This window comes from Mustela lutreola, chromosome 13 (assembly GCF_030435805.1).
Source record: "Mustela lutreola isolate mMusLut2 chromosome 13, mMusLut2.pri, whole genome shotgun sequence".
NCBI lineage: Eukaryota > Metazoa > Chordata > Mammalia > Carnivora > Mustelidae > Mustela > Mustela lutreola.
The window spans coordinates 13,227,639-13,254,032 of record NC_081302.1 but is presented as its reverse complement, the minus strand read 5'-3'; the positions used below and the strand labels follow the sequence as shown (position 1 = coordinate 13,254,032).

Below are 26,394 nucleotides of genomic sequence, written 5' to 3'. Positions count from 1 at the left end.
TGAACAAGCCACAGAGCTGTAAATTCTATCCTCAGGGCTTCCTGGAGGTGCCGGCAATGAAAGTTTCAGCTGAACTTAGACTTGAAGCTTGAAATTCAACAAAGACAAAATCCAAATACTTTGGGGAACTATAAAACAATTATTCTGATTGTTTGGCTCTGGGCATAGATATGGAAACAAAAATACAATAAACACATTTACTAGCAACGACTTCTTTTTTTTTTTTTTTTAAAGATTTTATTTATTTATTTGACAGAGAGAGAGATCACAAGCAGGCAGAGAGGCAGGCAGAGAGGGGGAAGCAGGCTCTCTGCAGAGCAGAGAGCCCGACGCGGGGCTCGATCCCATGACACTGGGATCATGACCCGAGCTGAAGGCAGAGGCTTTAACCCACTGAGCCACCCAGGCGCCCCAACTAGCAACGACTTCTTTGGACCTTAATATACAAATTGTATTTAATAATTTTACTATTACCTAGTTTTATTATTTACAAATGACTTGTTACTATTCTATTGGTTTCTCTCTCATATGACATATTACATACTACATTATATATCATACCATCTGTTTTATATGATATGAGAGAGGGTATTTATGTACAAATAGACTTTCTTATTCCTTACGGCAGTCTCATGAGGGCAACTTTGGTCATCTCTATTTTATAGGTCGTGAAACCCAAACAGAGTTTAACTAAGTTGGCCAAAGTCAAGCAATCTAGGTTCTTGCTGGAACTGAATCCTAGGCAGTTTGGTTCCAGAAGCCTTAATCTTAATCACCATGCTATACCATCTTTCTCCTCATTCTAAATACACAAAAGTCACTTCTTTCTCCAATTACAACTATCTTGCACGTGAGACCCAAGAGCAACACAGTGTAAAGGGGTCTCAGCTCAAACCAGGGTCACTCCGAAGCCAGGGAGATGAACCGAGCCAGAGGCTGGCTTCAAGCCGGAGATGTACTAACCGGCTCCCACCTAGAACCTTCTAGCAGATATTTATTAATTGTAATATGTAACCATATGTGAATATTCTGTGTGAGATCATAACCAGTGAGGAGACTGAAAATGACGAGCAGTATCTATACACGGAAGATGAGAAGGAGGAAGATAAGAAGTCAAAAAGAATTCATCATTAGTCCTAGTGCAGCGGGCTCATGGGCTTGTTCGGTGTGACTCACTGCCCTAGACTTTACTCTGAGTTCTGCCCATCAGCCAACAAATGGCTTGGTAACAAGGAAAATCAGAAAGGAAAATGAGAATACCATTTAAATCAGTCAGTTTCAGCCTCACAGATGGTCAGAATGTGTAAGGCTCTAGATGCCTATAGTAGGACAGATTTCATTTCAGGATACATTAAAAGCCATAAAGATTGCTCAGTATACTGGGTTACCCAGTTTTTTCATATTGTAAGATATTTTATTTAACAAAACGAGTACAGATGGAAATTCCTGTAACTTGAATTCTTATAATAGTCCGTGCTGTCATTGCTTTATTGGTTTTTATTTCAAAACTACATCTGTCTCAAGAGGGGAGAAAATAAATTCCAAATAACTGCATTTTAAGTATCAGCCTGTTCATCTATATACAGAGTTTCTTCATTTTACCTGATAACATCCTTGAAGGTCCAGTTAAAATACAATCTGTGTGGCAAGGCTCTCCCTGCACCCCGGCAGGTAGACATGCTTTCTCCGGCCTCTGAGTCCTTCAAGGACTCCACCCATGCGCTCCTCTGAGCATCTTTGCCCAAAAGACAGAAGGGCAGGCTCCCACTCGCAGGCGGGCAGGGAAGTGTACAGTTGAGGCCGAGATCCAACAGTCTGATCAGTCAGGGCTTCAGTGTGTAGGGCTGGCTGCAGCCGGGTCTGATGCTTCAATGCCAAGGCAGAGGCTTTTGCCTGATTGGGCCGATGAAGGTCTTCCGGAAGGATAGTGATAGCACAGAGCTCTGGGGGAAATGAGCAGACAGATCTGAGGCGCGAGAGTCTGTGGAGACCAGTGAGGGGTTTTAACAAGAGCTGAACTGAGCGGTGGCCCCTGGTAAAGGCCGCCTCTCCCTTGCCTCTGCCCCTGACGTGGAGAGAGTTATTTTGAACCCAACACAAATGGACAAACTCTTTCATACTATGGCAAAACCCATCCCTGTAAATGTCCTGTGGCAGAAAAAGAAATTGGGGCTGACATGAAGGGTTAGCCACAGGAAATCGCCCCTGAAGGACTCAGTCCCTTCAGGGACTGCAGTTGAACGCACTCATTGGTCAGATGTCTCCAGTGTGCTTACCCCTGATGTGTGGCTTCCCCCTTCTTACCGCAGTGACACTTAAGAGCCAGAAAGCTCAAAGACCCCCCAAGCCTTTGCTCAGAAGAAAGAGTCTCTCTAGACGTGGTGAGAATAGTCATCGCCCATGTTCGACAGTGAGGGCTTATGGGGACAGTGAGGGCAGTTATCCATCTAATTCATTTTGGGAGCTGAGCCTGTGCTGGGAAGAAAAATTCCTACCCTTGACTATTAGGAAACTCTTTATGGACCAACCAACCCACCAGTACTTTCAAAGCTTGTGAAAACAAATTCTATTTCTGGCAAGATGTGAAAAAAAAAAAAAATCACATCTACAGAAAGTGATGATTGAGGTTTTAAAATTTTGACCTCTAGGTCTTGTCACATGTTTGAACACTCCCCCAGAGATTAAATCCAAACAACAGAAAGTTGACCTGAGAAGAATTTATTGAAAATTAGTTAATAATATACTCACATAACCCTCTATTTATTAGAATATTTGATAAGCCAGAAAATCTCATTTTTCACACCTGCCCGGCATAAATTTACTATACATGATCATCAATGGCAACAATATTGTATCAAAAAAATAAAATAATTACATGCAGCAGGATTCACGTTATGTTTTATCAGGCCTGCTACAGATAACTTGAGAGGGAAGAAAAAAAGCTTCCAACCATCAGATTTTACTTCTATCTCACAAATAATTGTACATAAAACTATTTGTATAAGGATTAGCCGATATGTAAGTTAGCCTGTACTAACCAAGAAATCTAGAAAGGTAAGGTCGTGTTTTACTTAAACTCTCATCTCAAAGAGTTTTGTAAAAAATCTCTTATGCAAAGCCATCTGTCAGGACTATATTTGGATAAATGTAGGAGGCATTAAACATCCCCCACTATTCACCACTTGACCCATTTGGAGCCTGTTTTTTCAATTTTTTTATTTTTTTCATAAGAAAAATCTTGGTTCTGCAAAGCCTTTGCAGGGGAGGGGTTGGGGAGGAGGCTTCTGTGAAATTCCTCTGCTGAACACAGAGTAGTAACTGGCCTTCACATACAGAAGCTCAGACTCCTCCTTCCTCCCTGTTTGCTGGTTCCCAGGAACAGATAATTATGCAGAGCAGCTGGGGCCCGACTAGACTGCGCTCCAGAAAGACCCAGACAGCAAATGTCAGAATCCAGCCCCACTGGCTAGTACTCGGGTAGAGACGTCTATCCATCCCGGCAATAGACTCCAGACTGCAGAAGCTGCTTAGCCACCATTGACTTGTTGCCGATGGAATGGATTGGGTAGCTTCAAATGAGGCAGAATTGTCCCATCAAGTATTTTGTAGAGAACAGCAGTAGTGAGTAAGAGAGAGAGTGTGTGTATGTGTGTGTGTGTACGCACGCGTGCATGTGCATGTGCACATGGGTGTGTGGAGATGGGAGCCTGCCCTACCTCTTCAAGTAAAAAAAATAAATGAATTTCTGAAATTGTGTTATTTGCATTCGGTGAGCGCTGTTGGTCACAGCTACTCGGCATGATGTGTGTGAATGCCCTGTGCAGTGTGGCGAGGGCATCGGGAACCAGACTTGGCATCAGGTGTGGTCAGAACATCTTTGGAGGAGAGGTGGGTCTTGGATCTCAGAGAGCCCAACAGGCGCAGATTATGTTCAAGAAATTATCTTCAAGAAATCAGAAAAGAAGAGGGCAGTAGAACTTTCCGTTTTCTGCCTCGAAAGCCGCTGCTTTGCAGGACAAACGACCATGAGGCTTAATTAATAAATGTATCTGCGGACTCTGAGGGAAGACTAAGTTAGTTACGTAAGTGTTGTCATCTAGTACATTTCCATTTTTCATGAATAATTTACACCTCGTGGTAAGACACTTGGGTAGAATTCTTTTGTAGATTGCACCTAAAGACATGCAATCAGCTCTAGTTTGGTGCAGCTGAAGAGAAAATGTCAAGGGTCCTTCTGTGGAACCTGACTGCCTAGTGGACCGTCCTGCTTATTATACCTCGAATCCCACCCTCTTTTGCATTTTGATGGAAGCTGGGGGGGATCTTTTTAGATGGAGAAGTTCTTTGCCCAGGAGTATATGGGCTTTTGTGGATGTTAATAAAATCATGTCCAACTTTCCGAATTGGGGGTTTTTCTCTTCTGAGCAGCATGAATGATGGACGATTCATCCGGTATACGTGTTTATTTCGGCTCTAAATCTCTAAGGAAAGAGAGCCGAGCTACCGGGCAGGAATTGAGATCCATTTTCGAGGATTGAAAGATAAATGGGGGTCTCAGTCTTTTTTTTATTTTATTTTTTAAGATGATATTTATTCATTTGGGAGACAGAGAGAGCGAGCGAGAGCACAAGCAGGGGGAGAGGCAGAAGGAGAAGCAAGAGTCCCTGTTGGGTTTGGAGCCTGACCTGGGGCTCGATTCCAGGACCTGGAGATCATGACCTGAGCCGAAGGCAGACGCTTAACCTTCTGAGCCACCCAGGTGCCCCGGGGTCTCAGTCTTAATAAAAAATTGTTAGGAACAGCGTACAGTTTTGATTTACAGGCTTTTACCTCCCCAAGTCCAGCCACGGCTGCCCGCCCTCTCGCACGGCTACCTGTGTGTTTGGGGAGCTGCCAGGCTTTCTGTGTGGGCAGATGGGGAGGAGAGAGCCTCACTGCTGCCTGATGAGGAGGAGGGACGGCAGCCACCCCGACTGTTCCTTCACGGACTGGCTGTGATGCTACCCCATGTCGCAGACAGTTGGCGTTCGGTCTGGCCTCTCAGCCTCTGCGAGCATTCCCTCTGGGCCACAGGGCTTGAGGCGATGGCTCCAAGGTCAGTCGTGGCGGAGCCTGCTGATCATTCTGGAGGCCGCCAGTGTGGAGGAGGGCTCGCTACCCGGGGTTACTGTCTAGTCAGAGAAACGGAGCGATCAGGGACTGTCACAAAGTGAAACAGAAACTCAAACAGTACTCCATGGGAAGTACGCTCCATGGCGGGCCCTTACCCCTAAAGGGATGAGGAGGTGGGTCTTGAGGAATGTGTGGGAATTTGACAGAGAAGAACCAGTGTGAAGTGTAAGGGCTGGAGATGGGCGTGGGGTCAGGGGAAAGGAACCCACAGGCACGAGGCACCACCATCCTGCTTATGTGCCTTCCCGTATTTAACCCTACCAGGTGGGTCCTATTCTGCCTCCTTTACATATGACAAAATCAAGGCTTAGATTGGCCAGAGCTCGAATCAGTACTAGAGCAGCATGTGACCTCAGGTCTACCTGCCCCTGGACTCTGTGCCTCCCCCCTGACTCCAGCCTCTTCCCCAATAGCCTCTGTGGTTCTGACGGGAGTTTCAGAATCAGTTCTGAGCTTTATCCCGCAGCAGAGGCAAAGAAAACAGCTATGATTTTGTTAGATCTCTGGGAAGGGGGTGGACACTTGCTCACGTGGGCAAAACGACCTGCGGTAGGCCACGCTGCAGAGAGCGGGAGTGAGCAGAGGGTGAGTTTGGTCAGGACTGGAAAACTCAAGTCGCGCAGGCATGGAGGGATTGGTTGCTGAGGCTCTGGGAGGGCAGGATGAGAGCAAGGCCGGTGGGATGTTAAATGAGAGACTAGGAAACACTGATCCACTGCAAGTGAGCAGGTAGAAATGAGCCGGGACAGGCCAAGGTCAGGTTCCCTGGGGAGGAAGCTACTTCCTCACTGAAGATTGGGATAGCGTGAAAACAGACAGTATGGGCAAGGATGAATAATTAAGAATCAGGGAAATTCAGGGCTCTCTAAGGGTCTTCTCCAGCTTCTCTAATACCTTTACCAACTTCCTTGACCCTGCCATACCATACCTCTCTCCAGTGACTCACATGGAAAGAATGGTTCTTGTTGACACATCTTCCCTTTTATTTGTACCACGAAGGACCAATCTGTTGACTGGTATTTTCTGATGTTGGAAGAACCATAGTTGTTCTAGCATTTAGAATCTGGCATGCCTCCACATCAGGTATAATATGTGGGTGCTTTTGGTCTCTTTGACTTTCAGTAATTATATTCTTCTTATCATCATGCCCTTCACTTGGGAGTTTCTAGGGATTCTCAGAGCGCATATCGATGAGCTTCCCATAATCAAATACAGACACTCGTCACCATATACCACAATGCACTTCTGGGAGCAACATCATTAAGCTGGACATTGTAAATGTCCCCCATTTTCCCAGAGTCACGGCTGCATCAAGCACGGCAGGTCTGACCCAAGACCAGCATCGACGACTCCTAGTCCTGGAAGGAGTAAGTCATAGGGGCAAATTCACCACAATCCTGCCATACCTCCCTGGTAACACACAAAAGAGAGCTATGGTGCAAGCTACAAATTGGAAGAGGGACCCACGTCATCAGGGCAGCTTATCTAAGTCACACAACTATTAAGAGAACCAGGACTAGAACCCAATTCTCTGTGTCCTTCCTAGAGGACTGCTTTTCCTTTCACCACACTGCCTTCCTGAGAATGTGCTTTAAATGGTCATTCAACGGTCCACAAAGTAGAGAGCCCATAGACAACACCCAGACTTGTCAGCAGCTCTCCTTTATGGAGATATGACATGGTGCTAATAAGTCTTTCACAGAATTAAAATTAAAACCCAAAATGGCCCTAAAAGGGACTGTTCTTATCCCCAGTATGCCGATGAGGAAATGGCAGTTTCGAGAAGCCAAGGAGCTTGGCCAAGATCATGGATCCAGTGGCAGAACATCCCAAGGTCCCTAACCTTCCATTGCACAATGAGAAGGACCTAGAAAGGTTAAGTGACTCCTCAACGTTACGTAAGGGTTAAAAACTCTTCTACCACCACATCCTGTCCTCTGCCAAACCACAGTGTGGCTTGGGTGTGTTGACTACACATTTGTTTTTGAATAGTCAATAGCTTTGCTTTCCTCCTGTAGACTTTAGAAAGGTTTTTGAGGAATCTAAAAGAAAGCCAGGGATGTTAAAATTGATTCCTTCTTTTCTCCAAATATTTTTTCCAGTAATAATTTTGTAGTTCCTCCACCATTCTTTCAATATTTGTCATTGGGACACCAAAATATTTGAAAGGGCCAGAGAAACACTCTAGTGATGAGAATTCAGGAGGAAAGGGATTGTGTGGATCGATTGCTATTGTTCATATTTTCTTTGCTCTTCTCTGACCCCTGCAACATGAAGGATGGTCTTGCATAAGACGTTAAAAAAGCAAAATCTAAGGAGTATGTCAAGATTGAAAAGAAAAGCCCATTGTATTTCTTTGCCACAGAAAAGGTTTTTTTTTTTTAAGTTTTTTTTTTATTTACTCGACAGAGAGAGATCACAAGTAGGCAGAGAGGCAGGCAGAGAGAGAGAGGAGGAAGAAGGCTCCCTGCCGAGCAGAGAGCCCAATGCGGGACTCGATCCCAGGAACCTGAGATCCTGACCTGAGCCAAAGGCAGAGGCTTAACCCATTGAACCACCCAGGCACTCCACAGAAAAGAGTTTTTAAGAGTTTTGTTTTGGGGGTGGTTGTTTTTTGTTTTTTAACATAAGCTCATAACATAAGCCTCTTGCTTCTGTCTGTGGTGTATGTGGGATCCAGGAAAGGAGAGGTGAAGGTCTTGAAGATGGAAGTGTAGACATGTGCTAGCCGAGACCAGTATGCACAAGTGTCCATAAATCATGGTTTGCTCTAAGCACAGTGATCTACCAATATTTAGCGAATGCTGCGTATACCTTGTCAAAATATTCATGTTCTGTTGCTTAGCCTGGGAATTAAAAATAGATGAAATACTACCAAATAAAACAGCCATCTTGTGTGCTTCCTGCTGCCAGGTATTCACTAAACACATGATCTAACCCTCTCAACTCATGAGTTAGGGACCGTGTTTGGTTCCCACTGGAGAGATGAGGAGTGCCAAGAATAAGAGGTGCCAAATCCTTTACCAATGGCAGCACACCCAATGGGGCTAGATGTTCAAGTTTAAAGCATGGGAAATCCGGCCTCTCATATGATGTTCGCTTTCTACGGCACTGATCATCAGACGCTGATGGCAGTTGATGCTTTCGTAATAAAAGATTTGGGTTTGAAAAACTATTAGCATGAGAGACAGTCAAGACTTTTTCATGAATAAATGAGAAATTCGGCCTATAGTTAGTTGTCAGTGACAGGTCAGGATATGCAAATATGGAAACAAAAGTAAGTGTATTTGACATTTTTAATATCTGAATTGCATCAAAATCGGGTTTATTACCAACATAGATGGAGTGCCATACAGATCATAGAATATTTAAATGCACAGTATTATTATTTGAAAGCCCATTTAAACAGAAGCTGAAGCCAAATCTTACTTATCCCCTTCTCTTTTAAGGGAAGGGAACCAACACTTACCAGTAACCATTATTAAGCATCAGACACCTGCTCTACATTATTTCATTTACTTCTCAACAAAACTCTGTGAAGGGTTTTATCCATTTTCCAGAGGAGAGCAAATCTTAAAGGACAATTGAAGATTCAAGCAGGTGGGAAGTGACTGGACAGATTTAGAATTCAGGTTTGCCTGCCTCTAAATCCTCTTCTTCTGCGTCTCCACCGTATTTAAATGAGGTTGGAGCTTGTGGTCAGCGTAGGGTCAGGACGAACCTCTTTATGTGGTTCCCTTAAAAACTTCTGTCTTTTGAGTTTCACTCTTAGTTTTTAAAGTTGTAACCGTTTGAGAAGGAAGTTCTCATAGAAGCAAGCCTTTTTGAAGTCAAGTTCAATATCGTAGTCTGAAAATACTGCTGCTTGATGAAACCACTAGGGAATTCAGATTTGAGTCCAGTAAACAGGAGCTAGACAGCAGGTGGACAGGGGGGCCATTTCCCCCTTCCCAGGACGGCAAACTGGCAAATAACTTCTGGCTGGACAGAGTCTGCCAGCAGGAGTCCTCTCAACCAGGACTTTTTCAAACAACGGTAGTTTAGAAGGAGAGACCTTGTTTGTCTCCAAGGTCTCCACAGAACTGTACCTTCTTACCAGTCTCAGGGTCATTGAACATCACTACTTGGGAGTGGTTGTTTGGGGCAGCCTGGAGGAGGCAACTGAAAGGAGCCCCGGGAGGGGGTTCCATGGTAAGTGAGGCAGGGAACTGACTTAGAAAGCGAGCCTAGGAAGTTGCTCATGACTCCGGTGTGACACAGAGAGGCAGCGACAAACATGGGAAGGAGAGAGGGAAGAAGGAATAAGCATTGGGATGAAGCGGGAATAGGGAGCTACTGTTCACTGGGGACCGAGTGCTGTTTTGGAATGCTGAAGAGTTCCGGAGATGGACAGGGGTGGTTGCTCCCTGGCGAGTGTCCCTGGGCCACTGAAATTCACCATTTAGAAATGATTAAAAGGGCAAATAGTAAGTTATTCCTGTTTTGCCACAATTTTTCAAATTGGACAAAGGGTCTGAACAGACATTTCCCCAAAGAAGCAGTGAGTGGGGTTTGAGTGGGGTTGGAAAGAAGATGTCTGATGGTGCTTCTGTGAAATCCATAGCTCAGAGTTATTTTTTTATTACTTTAAAAATGCTCTCGTTGCTGTGTTTTCCTTTAAGAGTTTTCATAAAGCAGGTAACTGAAGGCAGATACAAGTCCTTCCTCAGTGAGCCATCCTTGTTGGAAGCTGGGTCTCTCCTGAGATGCCAGGCCGTAACAAAAGCCCACTGTTGGCTCAGCAGCAACGCACCTTCATACTTTTTCTCAACAGACATTTATTAAGCACCTACGATGTGTCATTAAAATTCAGGATTCTGGGAATAGAGAATCAAACAAAATAGTCCCTGTTCTCCTGAGCTTAACCTAATAAGGGGGACAGGCCCCAAACCAACATGCAAGTAATTCCAGTGAAAGTGATTATCACCCAATAAGGATCATTTCGAAAAATAGAAATACCCAAGGGAAGGTCTTACCCACTGAGTTTTGATAGAGGACAGCAATAAAGAAATAAAAGAGAATGTAGGAGATTTCTTTATATTTTTTCTTTTTTGGTGTCCATTTTGCCATCTATTATACCATAGTTGGGCTCTTCCTCGGAGTTGTTAGGGAAGACAGACGGTATCCTTGTGTAGCTCCCCAGATGCCCGTGCTGTACAGGCAAAGTGAGAAACTAGGCTCAGAGGGTCACGAAGCTGGTTGGTGGCATAGACAAGCCTCCTGAAATTCCACTCTGGGACTCTGATTTTACCTTTGCAACTGTGATTTTACACACAACTACGTAGTCCTGTTAACCAACCTTGTTCTCTCTCTCTGTCTTTATGACACACATACTCAAACAGGAGAAGGACTAAAGTAGGAAAAAAGCCATAATTTTGCTGAAAATTTTATTGGATGGCAGTGTCATCCCACCAGTTCTTGAAATGTACGAGATGATGATGACACCGAGACACACTTCATGTGTGCACCTCACACTAACCTTACCATTCCTTTTACTGAATCTTCACATTTGCTTACTTCCCTGCCTTTGGTGTCCTAAAAGCCAGTTGTCAACAGGATAAATTATATTCTGCTCCACTGTTAAGATGAGTACTACAGCCAAAATGTGCTCGGGATTCTAAACCTAACGTAATGGTGGTAGATACAAAAGCAGAGCATTGAGTAGGATTGAGGACTTGAGGTTGAATCCAACAGGATCTTGTTTCGGGGATTTTTCTGGGCCCAAATCTTCCATTTATTACTTGGAGTAAAAATCCCATTTTGAAAAGAGCAGGTATAAATGTTCTTGAAGTTTCTTTTCCATTGCTGCATGAACTCTTTTGTAAAGGTATAAAAAATGTTTTCTTAGAATCCGCCTTCATGCCCAGAGGTCACCTTCAGGGAAATAGCTTCTGATGTGGGCAGTCTGTTTAATCCCAGCGAGCCTCCCATGCCCCACATCTCAGGGAACATATTCTAAATACAATATTTTAAGAGAAATGTTTTCTAATTTTTATTGTAATGTTTAAGAGTATTTTCTTAAATAGTGTGGCCCAAATATTATCTATTATTTCTTGATATAGTAGAGAAATTTGGCCTCCTTTAATATACAGACAGTCCCCAGTTTCAAAAATGTTTGTTCAGAGTTCCCTCTGTCATTTGGTTTAAAACTCAAACAATTCTCCCATAGAGACAGTGATGCACTTGATGGTAAGGTCTCCAGGTTGATCTGTCAGGGTTTACTTAATGCATGACATTGCTCAAGGATAACACTGTATTAACAGCACAGAACAGGCCAGATACCACGTGCATGGATGTGTCTCTATTTTTGAGATTCAAGACAGATGCCAAAAGCACATGCCTAGCTCAAAGCCCCGGACAGTTAGTTGTGTGATGGAAAAGTCCTTCACCTTCTCCACCTGCTGGAGCAAAGGAACCATCACCTCTGGTGAATTCTGTGGCTGCGATGTTGGCCGGTGTAGGCTGGTGGAGTAGGGATGGGATATGCGGTGTGCAGTCAGGAATGTTGGGCAGGAACAGGAAGAGAAAATCTGGGACTTGTCCCTGCCCGACCTCCAGGTGCTTTCATCCCCCCACCGGCCCATTTCCCATGGATGCCACGGCTTGATCTGCCTCCTTTTTTCCTGGTTGTCGTAGGGCCCTCCCAGACTAGGATTTGGTTTCATTTTCCTGTTGTTTTGCCTTCCTCTGGCCCTTGCAGAGCTAACATGGTCCCATAGCTGCTCTCTCCCTGAACAAGCACGCCACGCTCCTGAATGTGTTTTTGTTTTAAACACTTCTACAGCACTTCTACAGCCCAGGGAACAAAAAGTCTCTCCTATGCCTTTCCTTCTTCCTCCTTTATATCCTACAGGAGAAAGTCACCCTTGGATAGCAGAGGGATTTTTAGACTAGATTCCTGTCTCACTGTAAAAGCAGCAGTAATGTTCCTCAGAATTCCCTCCCGGGAATCGGACTGGTCGAGGCTGGGTGTGGGGTAGAAAAAGGGATCGTGATCAGAGCCTTCCTCCGTACTCAGAGGAGTCTAGATTTTTCCACATGTGACATGGGATCATGTGAAGAATATCAAATCAAGAATTTCTATGTACCTATTTTGTCCAGATAATATAAATTGTCATTGTAGATCCTGGTCAGTAGTTTTCAATGAGGCCAGTGTTTTTGCCTTTTGTAGAGAAACTCAGTTATTAATGTTTTTAACTTACAGTTTTTCATGTATTGAAAAATATATCTGAAAAATCTTTCTGTTCAACTATTATAGGATGGAAAATACTAGAAGTGAGTCCTCAACAAAATGACGTCACTGAAAACAAAGGAATTAGAACTCCGAATGTAAACTTTCCATTAATGACAGAGGACAAAACTGTAATCCTGAATATACTGCCTGTTCAGTTCTGCCGAATACTGCGGGCATTCAGGCCAGCCTCAGGCTTCCCTTCTCAAGAGGGAAACCCATTGTCACGTGTGAGAATTTTCTCCCACAAGCCCAAAATGTGCCCTGCCTATATTCATAAAACCCCATTCTGAAAACAAGTCAAATATGGCCTGAGACGCTGCCTTCTGTCAGAACAATATTTCCCCCAGATAATGAATCGGATTATTTTCCAAAACATCTTTTTGTATATTGCTCGTTACACATCATCTTGAAATGGACCAAAATGCTTAAAAGTGTTCATTTATTAACACGTATCATCAGAATTGCTCTGATCATACCACATTCACCGAAATCAAAGTAATTCACTTTTGACTTTGGTAATTCATATTGTGATTAAGTACAGAACTATTTTGCAGCCCAAAACATACACATGTCTCTCCGCCTTTGCACAGTTTGCCTCAACCAGAATATATCACTAGTCTGGCCTCTCGGACAAAATCCGGGAATTTCAGATCGTAGTGACTGCCCTGGGGAAGATGTGTGGAGTCCGGGGGAAAAGGTGGAGAGAATATTAATCAGTGGAGAGAGAGGGTGGTGTGAGGCGGATGCCGTGGATCGTAGTGAAGAAAAACATGCATGACAGAATTAAAAGAAAAAACTGTTCAAAAATAAATAAATAAAAAGAAGGAAAGGAAGGAAGGAAAAGAGAAAGAGAAGAAAGGAAGGAAAGAAAAAGAGCGAGCGAGCTATTAGGATGGTGAGTAATAAGCCTCCTTAGGTTGGCCACAGTTTTAGGAAATTCCATTCAGTTTTCAGTTTTAAAACGAATAATTAGTTCTGTTTAAGGAGACAGTGAAACATCCTCTTAGAAATTACCTTCTGAAGAAATAGGGCCTTGTAACTGCAGAAGATGACTTCTAAGGGATCAACCAAGTCTAGACGTTTTCGTCAGGTGGCGTTTTTTTTCTCTGCAATGTTTCCTTCTTTGTGAGGGATTCTTCCCCCAGCCTGGAAGATTTTTCCTCTTACCTGTCTATAACAAGCAGTAGAGGAAGGAGAGGCCTATTTGTTCTCTTTGATATTCCCAAATCCATAAACGCCCTGAAAGACTGCACAGATCGATATTGTCCAGAGGGTTCTTCTGCTGCCATTGCTATGTCTTCCTTGTGACTGTTTGTTGGCCTTCCGCCAATGCCAGCATCATGGTACTGTGTCCACAGTAAATATTGATTCAGCCCTCCATGCAGCTAGCAGTTAATAAGTGCCTCCTGCATGCCCTGCCCTATCCCTAACATTAGGGATATACAGACAAAAGACACACTGCCTTGTTCTTACAAAACCAATTATGCCATGGACCCCATTAATGAAGCCTCCTTGCTTGGAAATGTCCACTTGAGATCCCTTGTGAGTGCCATCGAGATCCACTGAGATGCCTTCAGATTTCAGCAAAACCACACAAATATTTTATAAGGCATGCTTTATCCAAGTCTTCAGCTGCACTCAAACACACTACTGGATGGCTCTCCGCAGGGGGGTTTGAGTAAAACCTTATTCCTGCCTTCGAATTGTTCTGTGGTTTGGATCCATAGGAACGGCTGGGTCTTCCCACTGAAATGATTTTCCTCTCAATTAAGCCAAGCAGTAAGCCTTCCTACTGCCTTTAATGTTGAGCTAACATTTTAAAAGACAGCTCGTCTGACGTCCCTGAAACTTGGTGGTAATGAACACATTTATATAAAAAGCGTGAATATTTCTAGAAGTCGTCTGGAAGCTCACAATTTCCATAATTATTCGTATGTTCAGTTCCTGGATATCCATCACAAGGTAGAAAACTCAGAAAGCGGTAATACTTGGAGCCTCTGAAGCCCGGGAGAAATGCAATGTTGACTTGTTCTCTTTGGCCCGCTCTGACACAAGGGCTAGTCAGTTCAGCAGTTGAGTTGATGGTGCTGACACACTCAAGTTTGGTGTTTCAACCAAGTGCATTTCTTATGCTAGTCAGCTCTTTCTCAAGTGTCCACCAAGGGTCAGAGCATACGGATGGCTCAGCCAAAATTTAGCATCATCTTGGAAGAGACAAGGAATGTGGATATTTCATATCTGGTGAATCAGTAAAGGGAGGGACAGTAGGTTTTTCTTAGATGGTGCCTATTGGTCAAGTACCCTGTTCTTTGGGTGAAAGTCAAATGTCTGCAAGTTGCAGGATTAACTCTCCGTTAGACCTCCTCCTCCAACCACACCCCACAGCGATGACTGCTGGCTCCCTCGGTATTGCCTCCAGCCCTGGCGTCTGCCCGGCTCGGGAAGCCAGTGATCCAGACTTAGTGGATAGCTCCTTCCAATCAGTAATGCCCAAAGAGGACACAGCCTCAAGAGATACGTGAGCCACACAGTTATTTTCTGTAATGTGAATTAGTTGCTGAATTTTCAGGTTCTTTTGGAAATTGAAGATTGGGTCAAGCAATGTAGAGCCCGGGTTTCTGCACATAGCATTTGGCTGGAGCTGGTTAGCTTCTCCTCCATTCCTTGTAGGCACAGGACCTTCCATCTGCCACACTCCCTACCTGACCCACTCATTCATGTGCTCTGCCTGCTGGGGCCCTGCCCCCATCAGCTGGTTTACCATACGAGGACCCAGACTTCTTTTTAATGAACTTGACTGCCATGGCACCACGAGACAGTGGTAGATGCTTCGCCAAGGACACAGAGATTAGTCAATGACTGCCCATCACACATTTCATGGGAAAACAACCCCCTGGATGTTCTTCGGGGCCATTCACATTCTCTCTTCAGTAAATAAATATTAGTCTACTTGTGTACGAGGCCCATGTGGGAACAAATTAAGAATGTGGATGAAGGAGAATTGTCAGATTCTGAAAAATCCAACGGCCTGAAGGAAATGCTAATTAAGAAGTAGACCCCACTGCAGCCAACTGATATTTTTGCTTCACAGACACGCCTGTTCCAACCAGAGGGTCCACCAAAGATTCACACATGTGGTCATGCTTTGAGATCGAGTGAATCTTTGTTCTGAAAATAGAATTACCGATTCCGTGGGCATCAGCTAGTCCCGTTTTTTGTGTGTTCTCCTCTTAGTGGAAAGGGGAATTAAAAGTAATCCTTTCAAACGTTCAGAAATTTGATTTACCATACAAGATTGACTAAAATCTTATTTTAGTGATTTATCCCCCTACTTCATCATGGTTCTCCTTATGGGGGAAGATTCTTAAATTTAAGAGGTGAGCCTATCAGAAAGATGGACAGAAGTACACCCTGTTCAGTATATTTTATTTCTGTCCTGTCCAATATGGTGTCGTGGTCCTTAGAAGCTCAAACAGCAGACCTGGGACTGAGGCAGGGTTTTTGCTGCCGTGAGCAGTTGTGCGTGTGGCCTCGGTCTGGAGGAAGCCTGGGGTAGAATGTGCTTGCCCGTCCAGGCAAGGACTTCCTGGGGAGGGGCCCAGCAGCCCCATGGTTCCTCTGCCCATCTGGCTCCTCCAGACAGTCCCTGCTTTCTCCCCCACAGTGCTCTAAACTGTACCCCATGGCTTCCCCTTTCCCTGGTTCCCAGGCTCCCACAAAGGTTCTTCTGAGCTCTGATCACCACTGGCACCATGAGAGGTATAGACCTGGCCTTTGGAACCCCTATTTCCCCTGGTCAATGCAGACTGTCACTATACCCTGGAGCAGACTCCCATGCCCGTAGGTGGAGGGAGTTAATATCTCGAACTCATATTGGCTTGCACAAGCAACTTTGTACATCGTGCAGACCAGTGAAAGCCATTTGTGCTGCTTTTTCTATGTCTACGAAAATATGACTGGTGATACTGACCTAGCTCTCAGGGTTCTGGCCAAAACCACTCAAAACCCCCTGGAAATCAAAGGGGCATCTATTCAAATAAAAACAAAACAGCAGAGAGGGGATTTCTGGGGGACCCAATGTGGTAGCCATTTCTCTGACTTATAGCTCTGGCAGACCCCAGGAGAAGTTTCCATTGCCCCTTCCAAGAAAACACAGGCTGCAGGGCCTGGGGGTTGAGGAAGGAACTTTGGTCTCAGTTTTGGGGAGCGCAGGGAAGGAAGGATGCCAGTGACAGCCGGTCTGTCGAGGTCACTTTGGTGAATTGCGATTTAATTAACTGTTCTTTAAAATGGACAGGCTCAGGATTAGGACTTGTCAGATCGGATTCACAGCCCATGTTTCAGGGCCACATATAAAAAGAGCTCAGGTTGGGTGGGACAGAGGGAGAGAGAGAATCTTTTTTTTTTTTTTTAAAGATTTTATTTATTTATTTGACAGAGATCACAAGTAGGCAGAGAGGCAGGCAGAGAGAGAGAGAGGAGGAAGCAGACTCCCTACTGAGCAGAGAGCCCGATGCAGGACTCGATCCCAGGACCCTGAGATCATGACCTGAGCCGAAGGCAGAGGCTTAACCCTCTGAGCCACCCAGGCGCCCGAGAGAGAATCTTAAGTAGGCTCCACGCCCAGCGTGGAGCCCGATGTAGGGCTCGATCTCACAGCCCTAAGATCATGACCTGAGCAGAAATCAAGGGTCAGACTCAGCCAGCTGAGCCACCCAAGTGCCCCCAGCCTGCTGTTCTAAGAATGAACGTTTTGTGCCTATATTGAAATGCTCAGACACCCTCTGAAGGTCTTGACCCTGCCAGCCATTAAAATTACAATGAAGATTAAAGACGTTTTTATATAGGACACATTTTATATATCCGTGTAGAATTGGAGACGCAACAGGGAATCACACAGATGTACCTTTTCATCTGATTTTAAGTTATGTTTCTTGATGCGAATTAAAAACATCTGAGTAAAGGGAACCCATATTTAAAACTAGACAGAAGAATCCTCTTTCCCTCGAAATGGCTTCTCTACACCCTTCTCCCCACATCCAGCCCCTCCCCGCCCACACACACACTTGGCTCTTCTCTTCCCTCCAGAGCTATCTCCCAGCGGGAAACTGCCCTGTCCCCTCCATGGGCCCTCGGGCCCTTAGTGTCTGACATCACACTGCAGTCTCCTGACGTCAGAAATAGCAATCAGATGGGCAGCAGGTTACTTCAGAACTACTCTGTAGCTGCTCCTCACCGGACTCCTGTCTGTATTTCCAGACTGTGTCTCCCCCACAGAGAACACTAAAGATTGTGCCAGCAAGCTCTATTTCTCAGGGGAGAAAAATTAATAATCAAGTTCTATTTTTCAGAAAAATGTCACCACCCAAAAAATGAAACACGCACAGCTTTCTTACCTTCTAAAATCAAATCGCTTGGACCTCTTGAAGCTTGCAGCTGCCAGGAGAGTAATTCTTTTTTTCTTTTCTTTTCTTTTTTTTTTTTTTAATACCCCAGAGGATACTCCACAAGTTAGCTGAGGATAGAGACCAGGGTAGAGCCAATTTCCTGGCCTAAACACCAGGCAGCTGTAATAGCGGACGGCTTCCTAATGTAACAGCCATTCATATTGTCTTTATCCAGGTAATGGATCTGATATAGGCTGGGACAGGGGTAAGAGCAGGCTGGGTGAGTCTAGGTAATGTTCTGAGTGAACTTGAAGGTTAATTTACAGTTCACTTAAACCCAGGTGGTTGTACATATCCCTCTGTCAGGTATGAGTCCAAAGCATTGCTCTAACTCATTTCTATAATAGCCCATTGCTAGGCATGCTGTAGAATACTTTTCTTTCCAGGTGGCTAAGAATATCACTCTGTACGGCAATTTGGTGTCACTTAATAAGCAAGGATGTGAATATATTATAAAATATATATTATTTATGTATTGATTTTAAGAAATTGCAAGATTTTGTGCTGTAAATATTTTAGAAGGAGTCTTGCTAAAGTAAAAGGAAAGAAGAAAGAGAAAAGGACATGATTTGGTGTCCCGCAACACGTTCTTAATTTGGAACCTTACAGATGGCATTGAAGCTAAGGGACAAAATAGGATAATTCCTATATAATAACCAAACATGTAAACTCAAAAGTGAAGTTATAATATGACCCTCCAAAGAATTTGGTATTGGCAATTGGCAGTGGCTAGTCAAAGATACCATGATAATACTTACATATCAGATCATTATATCTCATTTTTATTTATCTGTCAGGATACAAGACAAGGAATGTGATTTTTCCCAATTAATTAAATTCCCAGGAACTTTGATGTTTTGAGTTTCCATTTAGTATAAATTTTAACATAAATGAGTTCTTGCTCTACTTTTATCAATTCCACGCAAATCTGTAGGTTCCAATAAATCAATGGATACTCCTGTCTATTTCATGGGAGGAATTACCTGAGTTGGTATTATCTGAGTATATTATGCAAACAGCAGGAACACCCACTTGAAAGAGAAAATATTTATATATGTGAATTCCAACATAGTGGGCTACGAATTTATACATAGAAATGAGGCTCTTACTAAGAATTGGATCCCAGTATACGGGAATATTAGCTTGATCGTAAAGAATTTTCACTGGTTTCTTTCCCTAAACATAGGTTCTCGGCAGTTTAATAAGTAAATATTTCAGTAATTTCACAAAGATTGGTTTTGAAGCATTGCTCAAAGAGTAAATACCTTTGTTAGAATGTGTTAAAAGGTTGGCTTTTTTAAAAGCTTGACATTTAGAGGACTGGGTCAGACAGGGCAAACTCCCTGTCTTTTTGCAAAGGTATGAAGTTGGAAATGAACTTGGAAATCAGGCTCCTGGGACCACGATTCGCATTTGATAGTTCAGCTTTATCTGTGCTTTTGGATTTATTTAGAATGTTTTAACTGCTTTATTAGAATGTTGCCCCTTTTCCCCTTTGATCTGGGACATTCATACGTTCCCTGAATTTGAAACTGGCGGTTATTATTATACCTTGGGAACAAAATTACTTTTGATGGGAACACATCTCTGAATTTTATATGCAAGTTAACAAATAACACTTAATTTATGACACATTTAAAAGTATTTACATTTAACCTTTTCCCACAACTTGCCATGTACACACTAATTCTCTGATTAGACTCCCTGATCATAATATTTAGCAAATACTAATTGGTTGATAACGGGAACATATCAGAAAGAGACATGAAGCAGGAACTGAAAAAGGAGATCAGGGCCCAGGCACCCTCAGTGCCCACATATACGCTGTCTGAGTTTCACAGAAAAGACGATAGCGTGCATTCAAATCACCATTCGTCACAGCGGCCGCATGGCAGGAGTGCTTACGTGTAAAATTTTCCGGCACGAAGGGTGGGGATTGCTCAAAATTACAATTGCCTCAAAAGATGAAAATATATCCAAATGAGAAAGGGAAGAAAATCCCTGTTTTCAAAGAGTAAAACGTATGCTCGTTATTTTTCCCTCTGAGAAGGATGTCTAAAGCACGCTTGTCTTTCTCTTTAACAGATAATTCTGAAATAATCAGCAGAAACGGAATGGAATGCCAAGAATCTGCATTGAGAATAACTAAACATTGTTACTGTACATACTATCCTGTTTCCTCCTCAATAGAATTGCCACAAACTGCATGCTAAATAAAGAATTAGTTCTTCCGGACAGACCACAACTGTAAGAAGCTAGTGCTGCTACATCATATATGAGTATTAAATATGGTATGCTTAGTATATTCCAACCTAAGATAGTTAACTACCTGAGACCAGCTGTGACGTTTAAAGACATAAAGGATAAAGTTTACTTTTCAAGGGTTTCTAAACATAGTTTCTGTCCTAGGAATATTGTCTTATCTCCATAACCATAGCTGATGCAGAAAAGTCCAACCAATGTACTCATTTCAATTGAGACGCTTTCCAAGTTAGCAATAAACAGTTAGCATTAGTTAAGAAATCTGTTCCGAGGGCAGGTTCGATTCAAACGCCAATTACTGTCATTTCATTTGCCCACTGGATCAAAGAGTGTGGTTCGCTTCTTCACACCACGAATGCTGCAGCAAAGGTGAGAAGTGAAGTAAAACTCACACCTGTCCCACAGGTCTAAAATTTGAGTGGAAATTCAAGCACAAGTACGGGGGACACATCAGAGTGTGGTATTTGGTTTGCCTGGAGATGCCGCATTGAATCGTGTGATTCTAGAATAACATTAACTAGATTGAAAAAGAAACTTTGCACGGTATGAGCTTCATACCCCACCAAACAAAGTCTTGAAGGTATTATTTTACAAGTATATTTTTAAAGTTGTTTTATAAGAGAGACTTTGTAGAAGTGCCTAGATTTTGCCAGACTTCATCCAGCTTGACAAGAACGAGAGGCCCATGCCAACAGTCTAATTAATCTAAGGGGTTAGTTTTTCCAACTCACCATCCGGTTGCCTATTACAGAATAACTTCTAAACTAAAAACCTAGTCAAACAACAAAGCTGTAGGTGAGGAGATCTGTATAATATTCTAATTTAAGTAAGTTTGAGTTTAGTCACTGAAAATTTGACTGTGACTTTAATCTAAATTACTATGTAAACAAAAAGTAGATAGTTTCACTTTTTAAAAAATCCATTACTGTTTTGCATTTCAAAAGTTGGATTAAAGGGTTGTAACTGACTACAGCATGGAAAAAAAATAGTTCTTTTAATTCTTTCACCTTAAAGCATATTTTATGTCTCAAAAGTATAAAAAACTTTAATACAAGTACATACATATTATATATACACATACATATATATACTATATATGAATGAAACATATTTTAATGTTGTTTACTTTTTTAAATACTTGGTTGATCTTCAAGGTAATAGCGATACAATGACATTTTGTTCAGAAAGTTTGTTTTAAAGTTTATTTTAAGCACTATCGTACCAAATATTTCATATTTCACATTTTATATGTTGCACATAGCGTATACAGTACCTACATAGTTTTTAAATTATTGTTTAAAAAACAAAACAGCTGTTATAAATGAATATTATGTGTAATTGTTTAAAACATCCATTTTCTTTGTGAACATATTAGCGATTGAAGTATTTTGACTTTTGAGATTGAATGTAAAATATTTTAAATTTTGGCATCACCGCCTGTTCTGAAAACTAGATGCACCAACCATATCATTTTTTGTTGGAGAAAAAAAAAAGAGATCCGCCATTTTAATTCATGTCGGCCAACGTCTAATGAGCATCTTATCTTGTAGATTTGATAACCCCATCGAAAGAAAATCCCATTCTAAGTGTGATCTTACATAGTGCTTGTATTGTGGCATTTGTTTTAATTTGTGGGAAAGTATTGTATCTAACTTGTATTTCTTTGGTAGCTTCATCTTTATGTATTATTGATATTTGTAATTTTCTCAACTATAACAATGTAGTTATGCTACAACTTGCCTAAAACATTCAAACTTGTCTTTTCTTTTCTTTCTTTGTTATTTCACTTAAACTCATTGAGAACCTAGTACATTACGAAAAGGTGAATTACAGGAATCACTGAAATATTTTTGTAGACTAATTGTTGTCACGTTGTCTTTCTTTTGTTTCATGATTTTGATTTTTAAAATTATTAGCACACAGCTATTTTCAGCCCTTTAATAATGGAGCATCAAAAACATCACCCGTATCCCCAAACAGATATAGAAGACTGTATTTTTACTATGATATCCATTTTCCAGAATTGTGATTATAATATGCAAAGAGTCATAAATATGCCATTTACAATACGGAGGAGGCAAGGCAAATGCATAGATGTACAAATATATGTACAACAGATTTTGCTTTTTATTTATTTATAATGTAATTTTATAGAATAATTCTGGGATTTGAGAGGATCTAAAACTATTTTTCTGTATAAATATTATTTGCCAAAAGTTTGTTTATATTCAGAAGTCTGACTATGATGAATAAATCTTAAATGCTTTGTTTAATTACAAAAATAAAATCACCAATATCCAAGACATGAAGATAGCAGTTCAACAAATACTGTAGTTAAGAGATGAACTCGCCACTTGTATGGGAACTACATTTCACTCTTGGTTTTCAGGAATATAACAGCACTTCACAGAAATATTCGTTCAGCCATACCACTGGTAACATTTCTACTAAATCTTTCTGTAACACTTAAAGAATTCCCTCATTCATTACCTTACAGTGTAAACAGGAGTCTAATTTGTATCAACTCTATGTTTTGGTTGTAATATTCAGTTCACTCACCCAATGTACAACCAATGAAATAAAAGAAGCATTTAAAAGGATTGCTAGTCTTTCTCCTTTCTGTGTTGAGACAGGTGGATCCTTAGCCGAATGAAACCGTCTTCACGGTCGCGGAGAAAACCTTTGGTGACTTCAAACGAAGGCAAGCTCTGGTCTTCAAGTGGGAGATTGAGGAGTTTTGCTTTTTTGGCTTTCGCTTTCTAACAATAAGAAAAGCAACTTAAAGGGATTATTTTGGAAGTTCTTCTGAAATTAGAAGTAAAGATAAACTCCGCCACTTGGCCCTCCTCTTCGGGATTCGGCCAGGTAATGAAGAGAACTTTAGTAACCAAATGGGAACAATGTGTCTGCATCTTCCACTAACCCACAGGACAGGCTTCCGGCAAGAGCCTGACAGGAGGACACGGCTTATAGCTGTGGCTGCTGAGAGAGGCAGAATGGGGAGGCCTGTTCCCTGCAGACATCAGGGCCAGGTGGGCTAAGACGACAAGAGTTGAGTGTGACACCTGAGGGCAGCTGTCCGGCAAGGAGACACCCCCCACCCCACGAGGTGTTGCACACCTTCTTGCCTTTCTCCTTCCTCAGCCCTTTGGGTCCCATGGTATTTCTCAAGGAGGGTGGCATTAGCTGTTGGGTTGGAACGGTCCTTGTCACGCAGAGATCAGTAGAAATCACCTCCTCTACAGGCCCAGACAGGAATGGGGGGCACGGGGGTGGAGGGCAAGAAGTTTTTTTCCAGGGAAGATCTAAAGCTTCAGCCTTCTGAGTGGTTATGATACCCCTTAAAAGGAAGAGTAAGAAACGAACATTCAACAGATCGGGGAGATGCAAAATAAAGGCGCTTATATTTTTTAACTATGCCATCAGGATTCACACCTTTGTAGGTGTTTGAAAAACTGGCCACCTGTGTGGACCAGCAATGTTTTTATTGTAACGCAGAAGAAAAGCTGCTGTCATATCAAATACTCGTGACAAGAAAACATTCTCTGTTAATAGTTGAGTTCAAGGTATCAACTTGGGGAAACAAGTTGTTATCTTGAGGGAAAGATCTAAGACAAACTGTCCTTAAAATTTTCACACCTGGTTTTAGGAAGTGTCATTTCGATCAGTAGACTGACTTTTCATGGTACCACATCAAAATCAAAAGTGAAACTTAAACCCGAGAGAGTAAAACTAGTTCACCCCTTCAGCATAGAAAATAGTTACATATAAAATATCATTATTCTACAATTACCTGCCAAAAGAGAAAGGTTATTTAAACCCAGAAATATACTCTTTTATTATTAATCAAGTTCTTTCACAACCCTTCAAAAGATTTTAGGGACAGCCAGGCAAACCAAAATACAGTTCAGTATTCTAGTGTTTGCAGGGATTAAATACTGGCGTGCTAGAGAATGATGGCTTCTTCCCCAAAACATCCTAGTACATCTGAAATACTAGACTGTTACTGCCATTGGACTGCTCTATCTCCACAGAAAAGACAGAGTCACTATGACTAAGTACGATTAATACAAAATGAAACATAATAATGAATTCCTTACTCTTGTTTGGGGAGGTGGAGAGCAGGATAGGGGTGGGTGCAGTGGAATTGACCTAACTTCTGTGCCAAGTCCTAAGCTAAACAGTCTCTATAGGTTTATAATAAGCCCATCCTGTGTCATTGAAGAGAATTACTAATCACTGAGAAGTAAATTCTAACTACTACAAAGATTCCGACTCAAGGCGTACAGAGATTCTGCTGCGAGCATTGGCCTCGTTCTGGATCAGCACTACCTTTCAGGGTCTGCCTGTGGGGTGACTCAAGCTACAGCTCAGCCAAAAACCTTGGCCTGGCTCATTCCAACTGCATGTGACCTCACTGTCTCCCTCTCATGTGGCCGTTAGGAAAAACAACAGCCTGCCCGTTCTAGGTGTCCCTTTAGCCACCACCCAAAGTAAATGCCGTACGTGCTCCTTGGCTTGTATTTTAATCCAACCCTTCAGATTGCCCCTCCAAATTTGGTGAAAACCCATCAAGCCATTTTCATGATAAGATACGGCCAGACACTAACTTTGTTTGGTTCATATACACTTGACATAATCCTTAGCATCACCAGGGAGCTATTATACCCATCAAGTAGACAAGAAGTCAAGGCTCCTAAGAATTACATAACCCTGGCTTGTCTTACTTCTACGGTCAGGTTGACGTGAGCTTTCTTTCTGGCTTCCTCCAGGTCAGAATTTCAGAAAAGAATTCAGAGTAAAGCATCCATCCAGGTTTAAGTTGAAGCTATAATGAGTCCTTTACTGGGTTATGAAAGCAGGTTTTCTTCCTTATCACAGGAATATGATGTATGACTGGGTGTGGTGCAAAAATAACACTGTTATGCTGAAAATAAGTAAAAAAAAATTAAAAATTAAAAAAAAAAGAATATGATGTATGAAATATTTTGAAGCTATGGCTGCAAAGTCCTCTTCTAGATTTGGGATGCAGCCTAATTCTTTGTCTGAGGACCAGAGGGGACTGGAAGGGATCCTATGTTAATCATTTCTCCAGTGTTACCGGTTTTTGTTTTGTTGTTGTTGTTTCACCAGCTTTCTCTATGGTTCTCTTGAAATCAAAAATAATGAAAGCCATTGTGATTTTCTCAATAAGGACATGCCATCAAGTCGTGATGAAGCAGCCCCTGGGAAAAATGGATTTCTAGATAAGGATCCCACACGGGTCCCAGAAGCCCTAAAATCCAACTGTGTCCAGAGAGCCCGCCATGTTAGATTTTGGTAGTGTTCCTTTCTCTGCTAACTTCACCAGGGTTTTCCCAGGACTCTGGCTTGTAGAAGCACAGGAAGAAATTATTTATCAGTCTTCATGCGTAAACTCAAACGGTCCAAGTTAGGGAAGTCTAACTCTTCCTTTGCTTGAGAAGCCCTCCTTCACACAAGGGGTGACCCCACAGAAGCACCGAAGCACCCTAATGGCGAGGGGCTCTTGGCTCCTGAGCTGCAGCTTCCAGTAGGTTCTGCAGTGCAGAGCTGCAAAGCCACTCATATAAAAACCTGGGGTTTCTGACAGGGAGAAGAGTGCGTTCCAAGTAGCACAACAGCTGAAGAAAGACCTGCTTCCTTTGCTCTGGCTAGGCCCGAGCGAACAGACAGGAGGTACACAGAAATAACAAGCACACTACAGATTAAATTCCTGGTCAGCACCCGCAGACACACATGCACACAGTTACAGGGAGAGCAACCTTCACACGTTACTATCCATAAACACAAAGTTGAGGCTTTTTCGGAAAGGGAAGATCAGGGTCCGCACTTCACAATGGTCGAATGATCTAGTGGTTTCCAGTCAGACTGCCCAAGTCGGACTCTCCACTTGGCATTCTATAGCTACTAAGCTTCAGGATTTTTCATCAGGAAGCTGGGGCTGACCATAGGATCTACCTCACCAGGACGTTATAAGGATTAAATTAAAGAAGATACACTGACCACAAAACAGAGTTTGACACATAGCAAACTCTCGGTGAGCGGGAGTTACTGTTCTTAAAATGATATTAAAATAAGCTCTTGTGTTTGTAAATATTTACATCCACTTTCTAACCAAACATCTCTTGGCAACAAAGAGGCACCTCTTCTATTTCCTTGATGACAATTAATGTCAAAAGCTGACAGGCAAATTATAGGGAACTTATAATCTCAAATGAT

At 42.4% G+C, this 26,394-nt stretch overlaps 1 protein-coding gene across 8 annotated transcripts in view; it reads left to right on the top strand.

The window, feature by feature from the left end:
- MBNL2 (muscleblind like splicing regulator 2) overlaps positions 1-22,754 on the top strand; it is a 157,269-nt gene extending 134,515 nt beyond the window's left edge. For all 8 annotated transcript variants that reach the window (XM_059144490.1, XM_059144493.1, XM_059144488.1 and 5 more), the window contains one exon: positions 19,978-22,754. In XM_059144490.1, coding sequence (XP_059000473.1) covers positions 19,978-19,992 — 15 coding nt within the window. In that variant the 3' untranslated portion in view covers positions 19,993-22,754. The remainder of the gene's footprint in view (positions 1-19,977) is intronic.
- Positions 22,755-26,394: the final 3,640 nt, after the last annotated feature.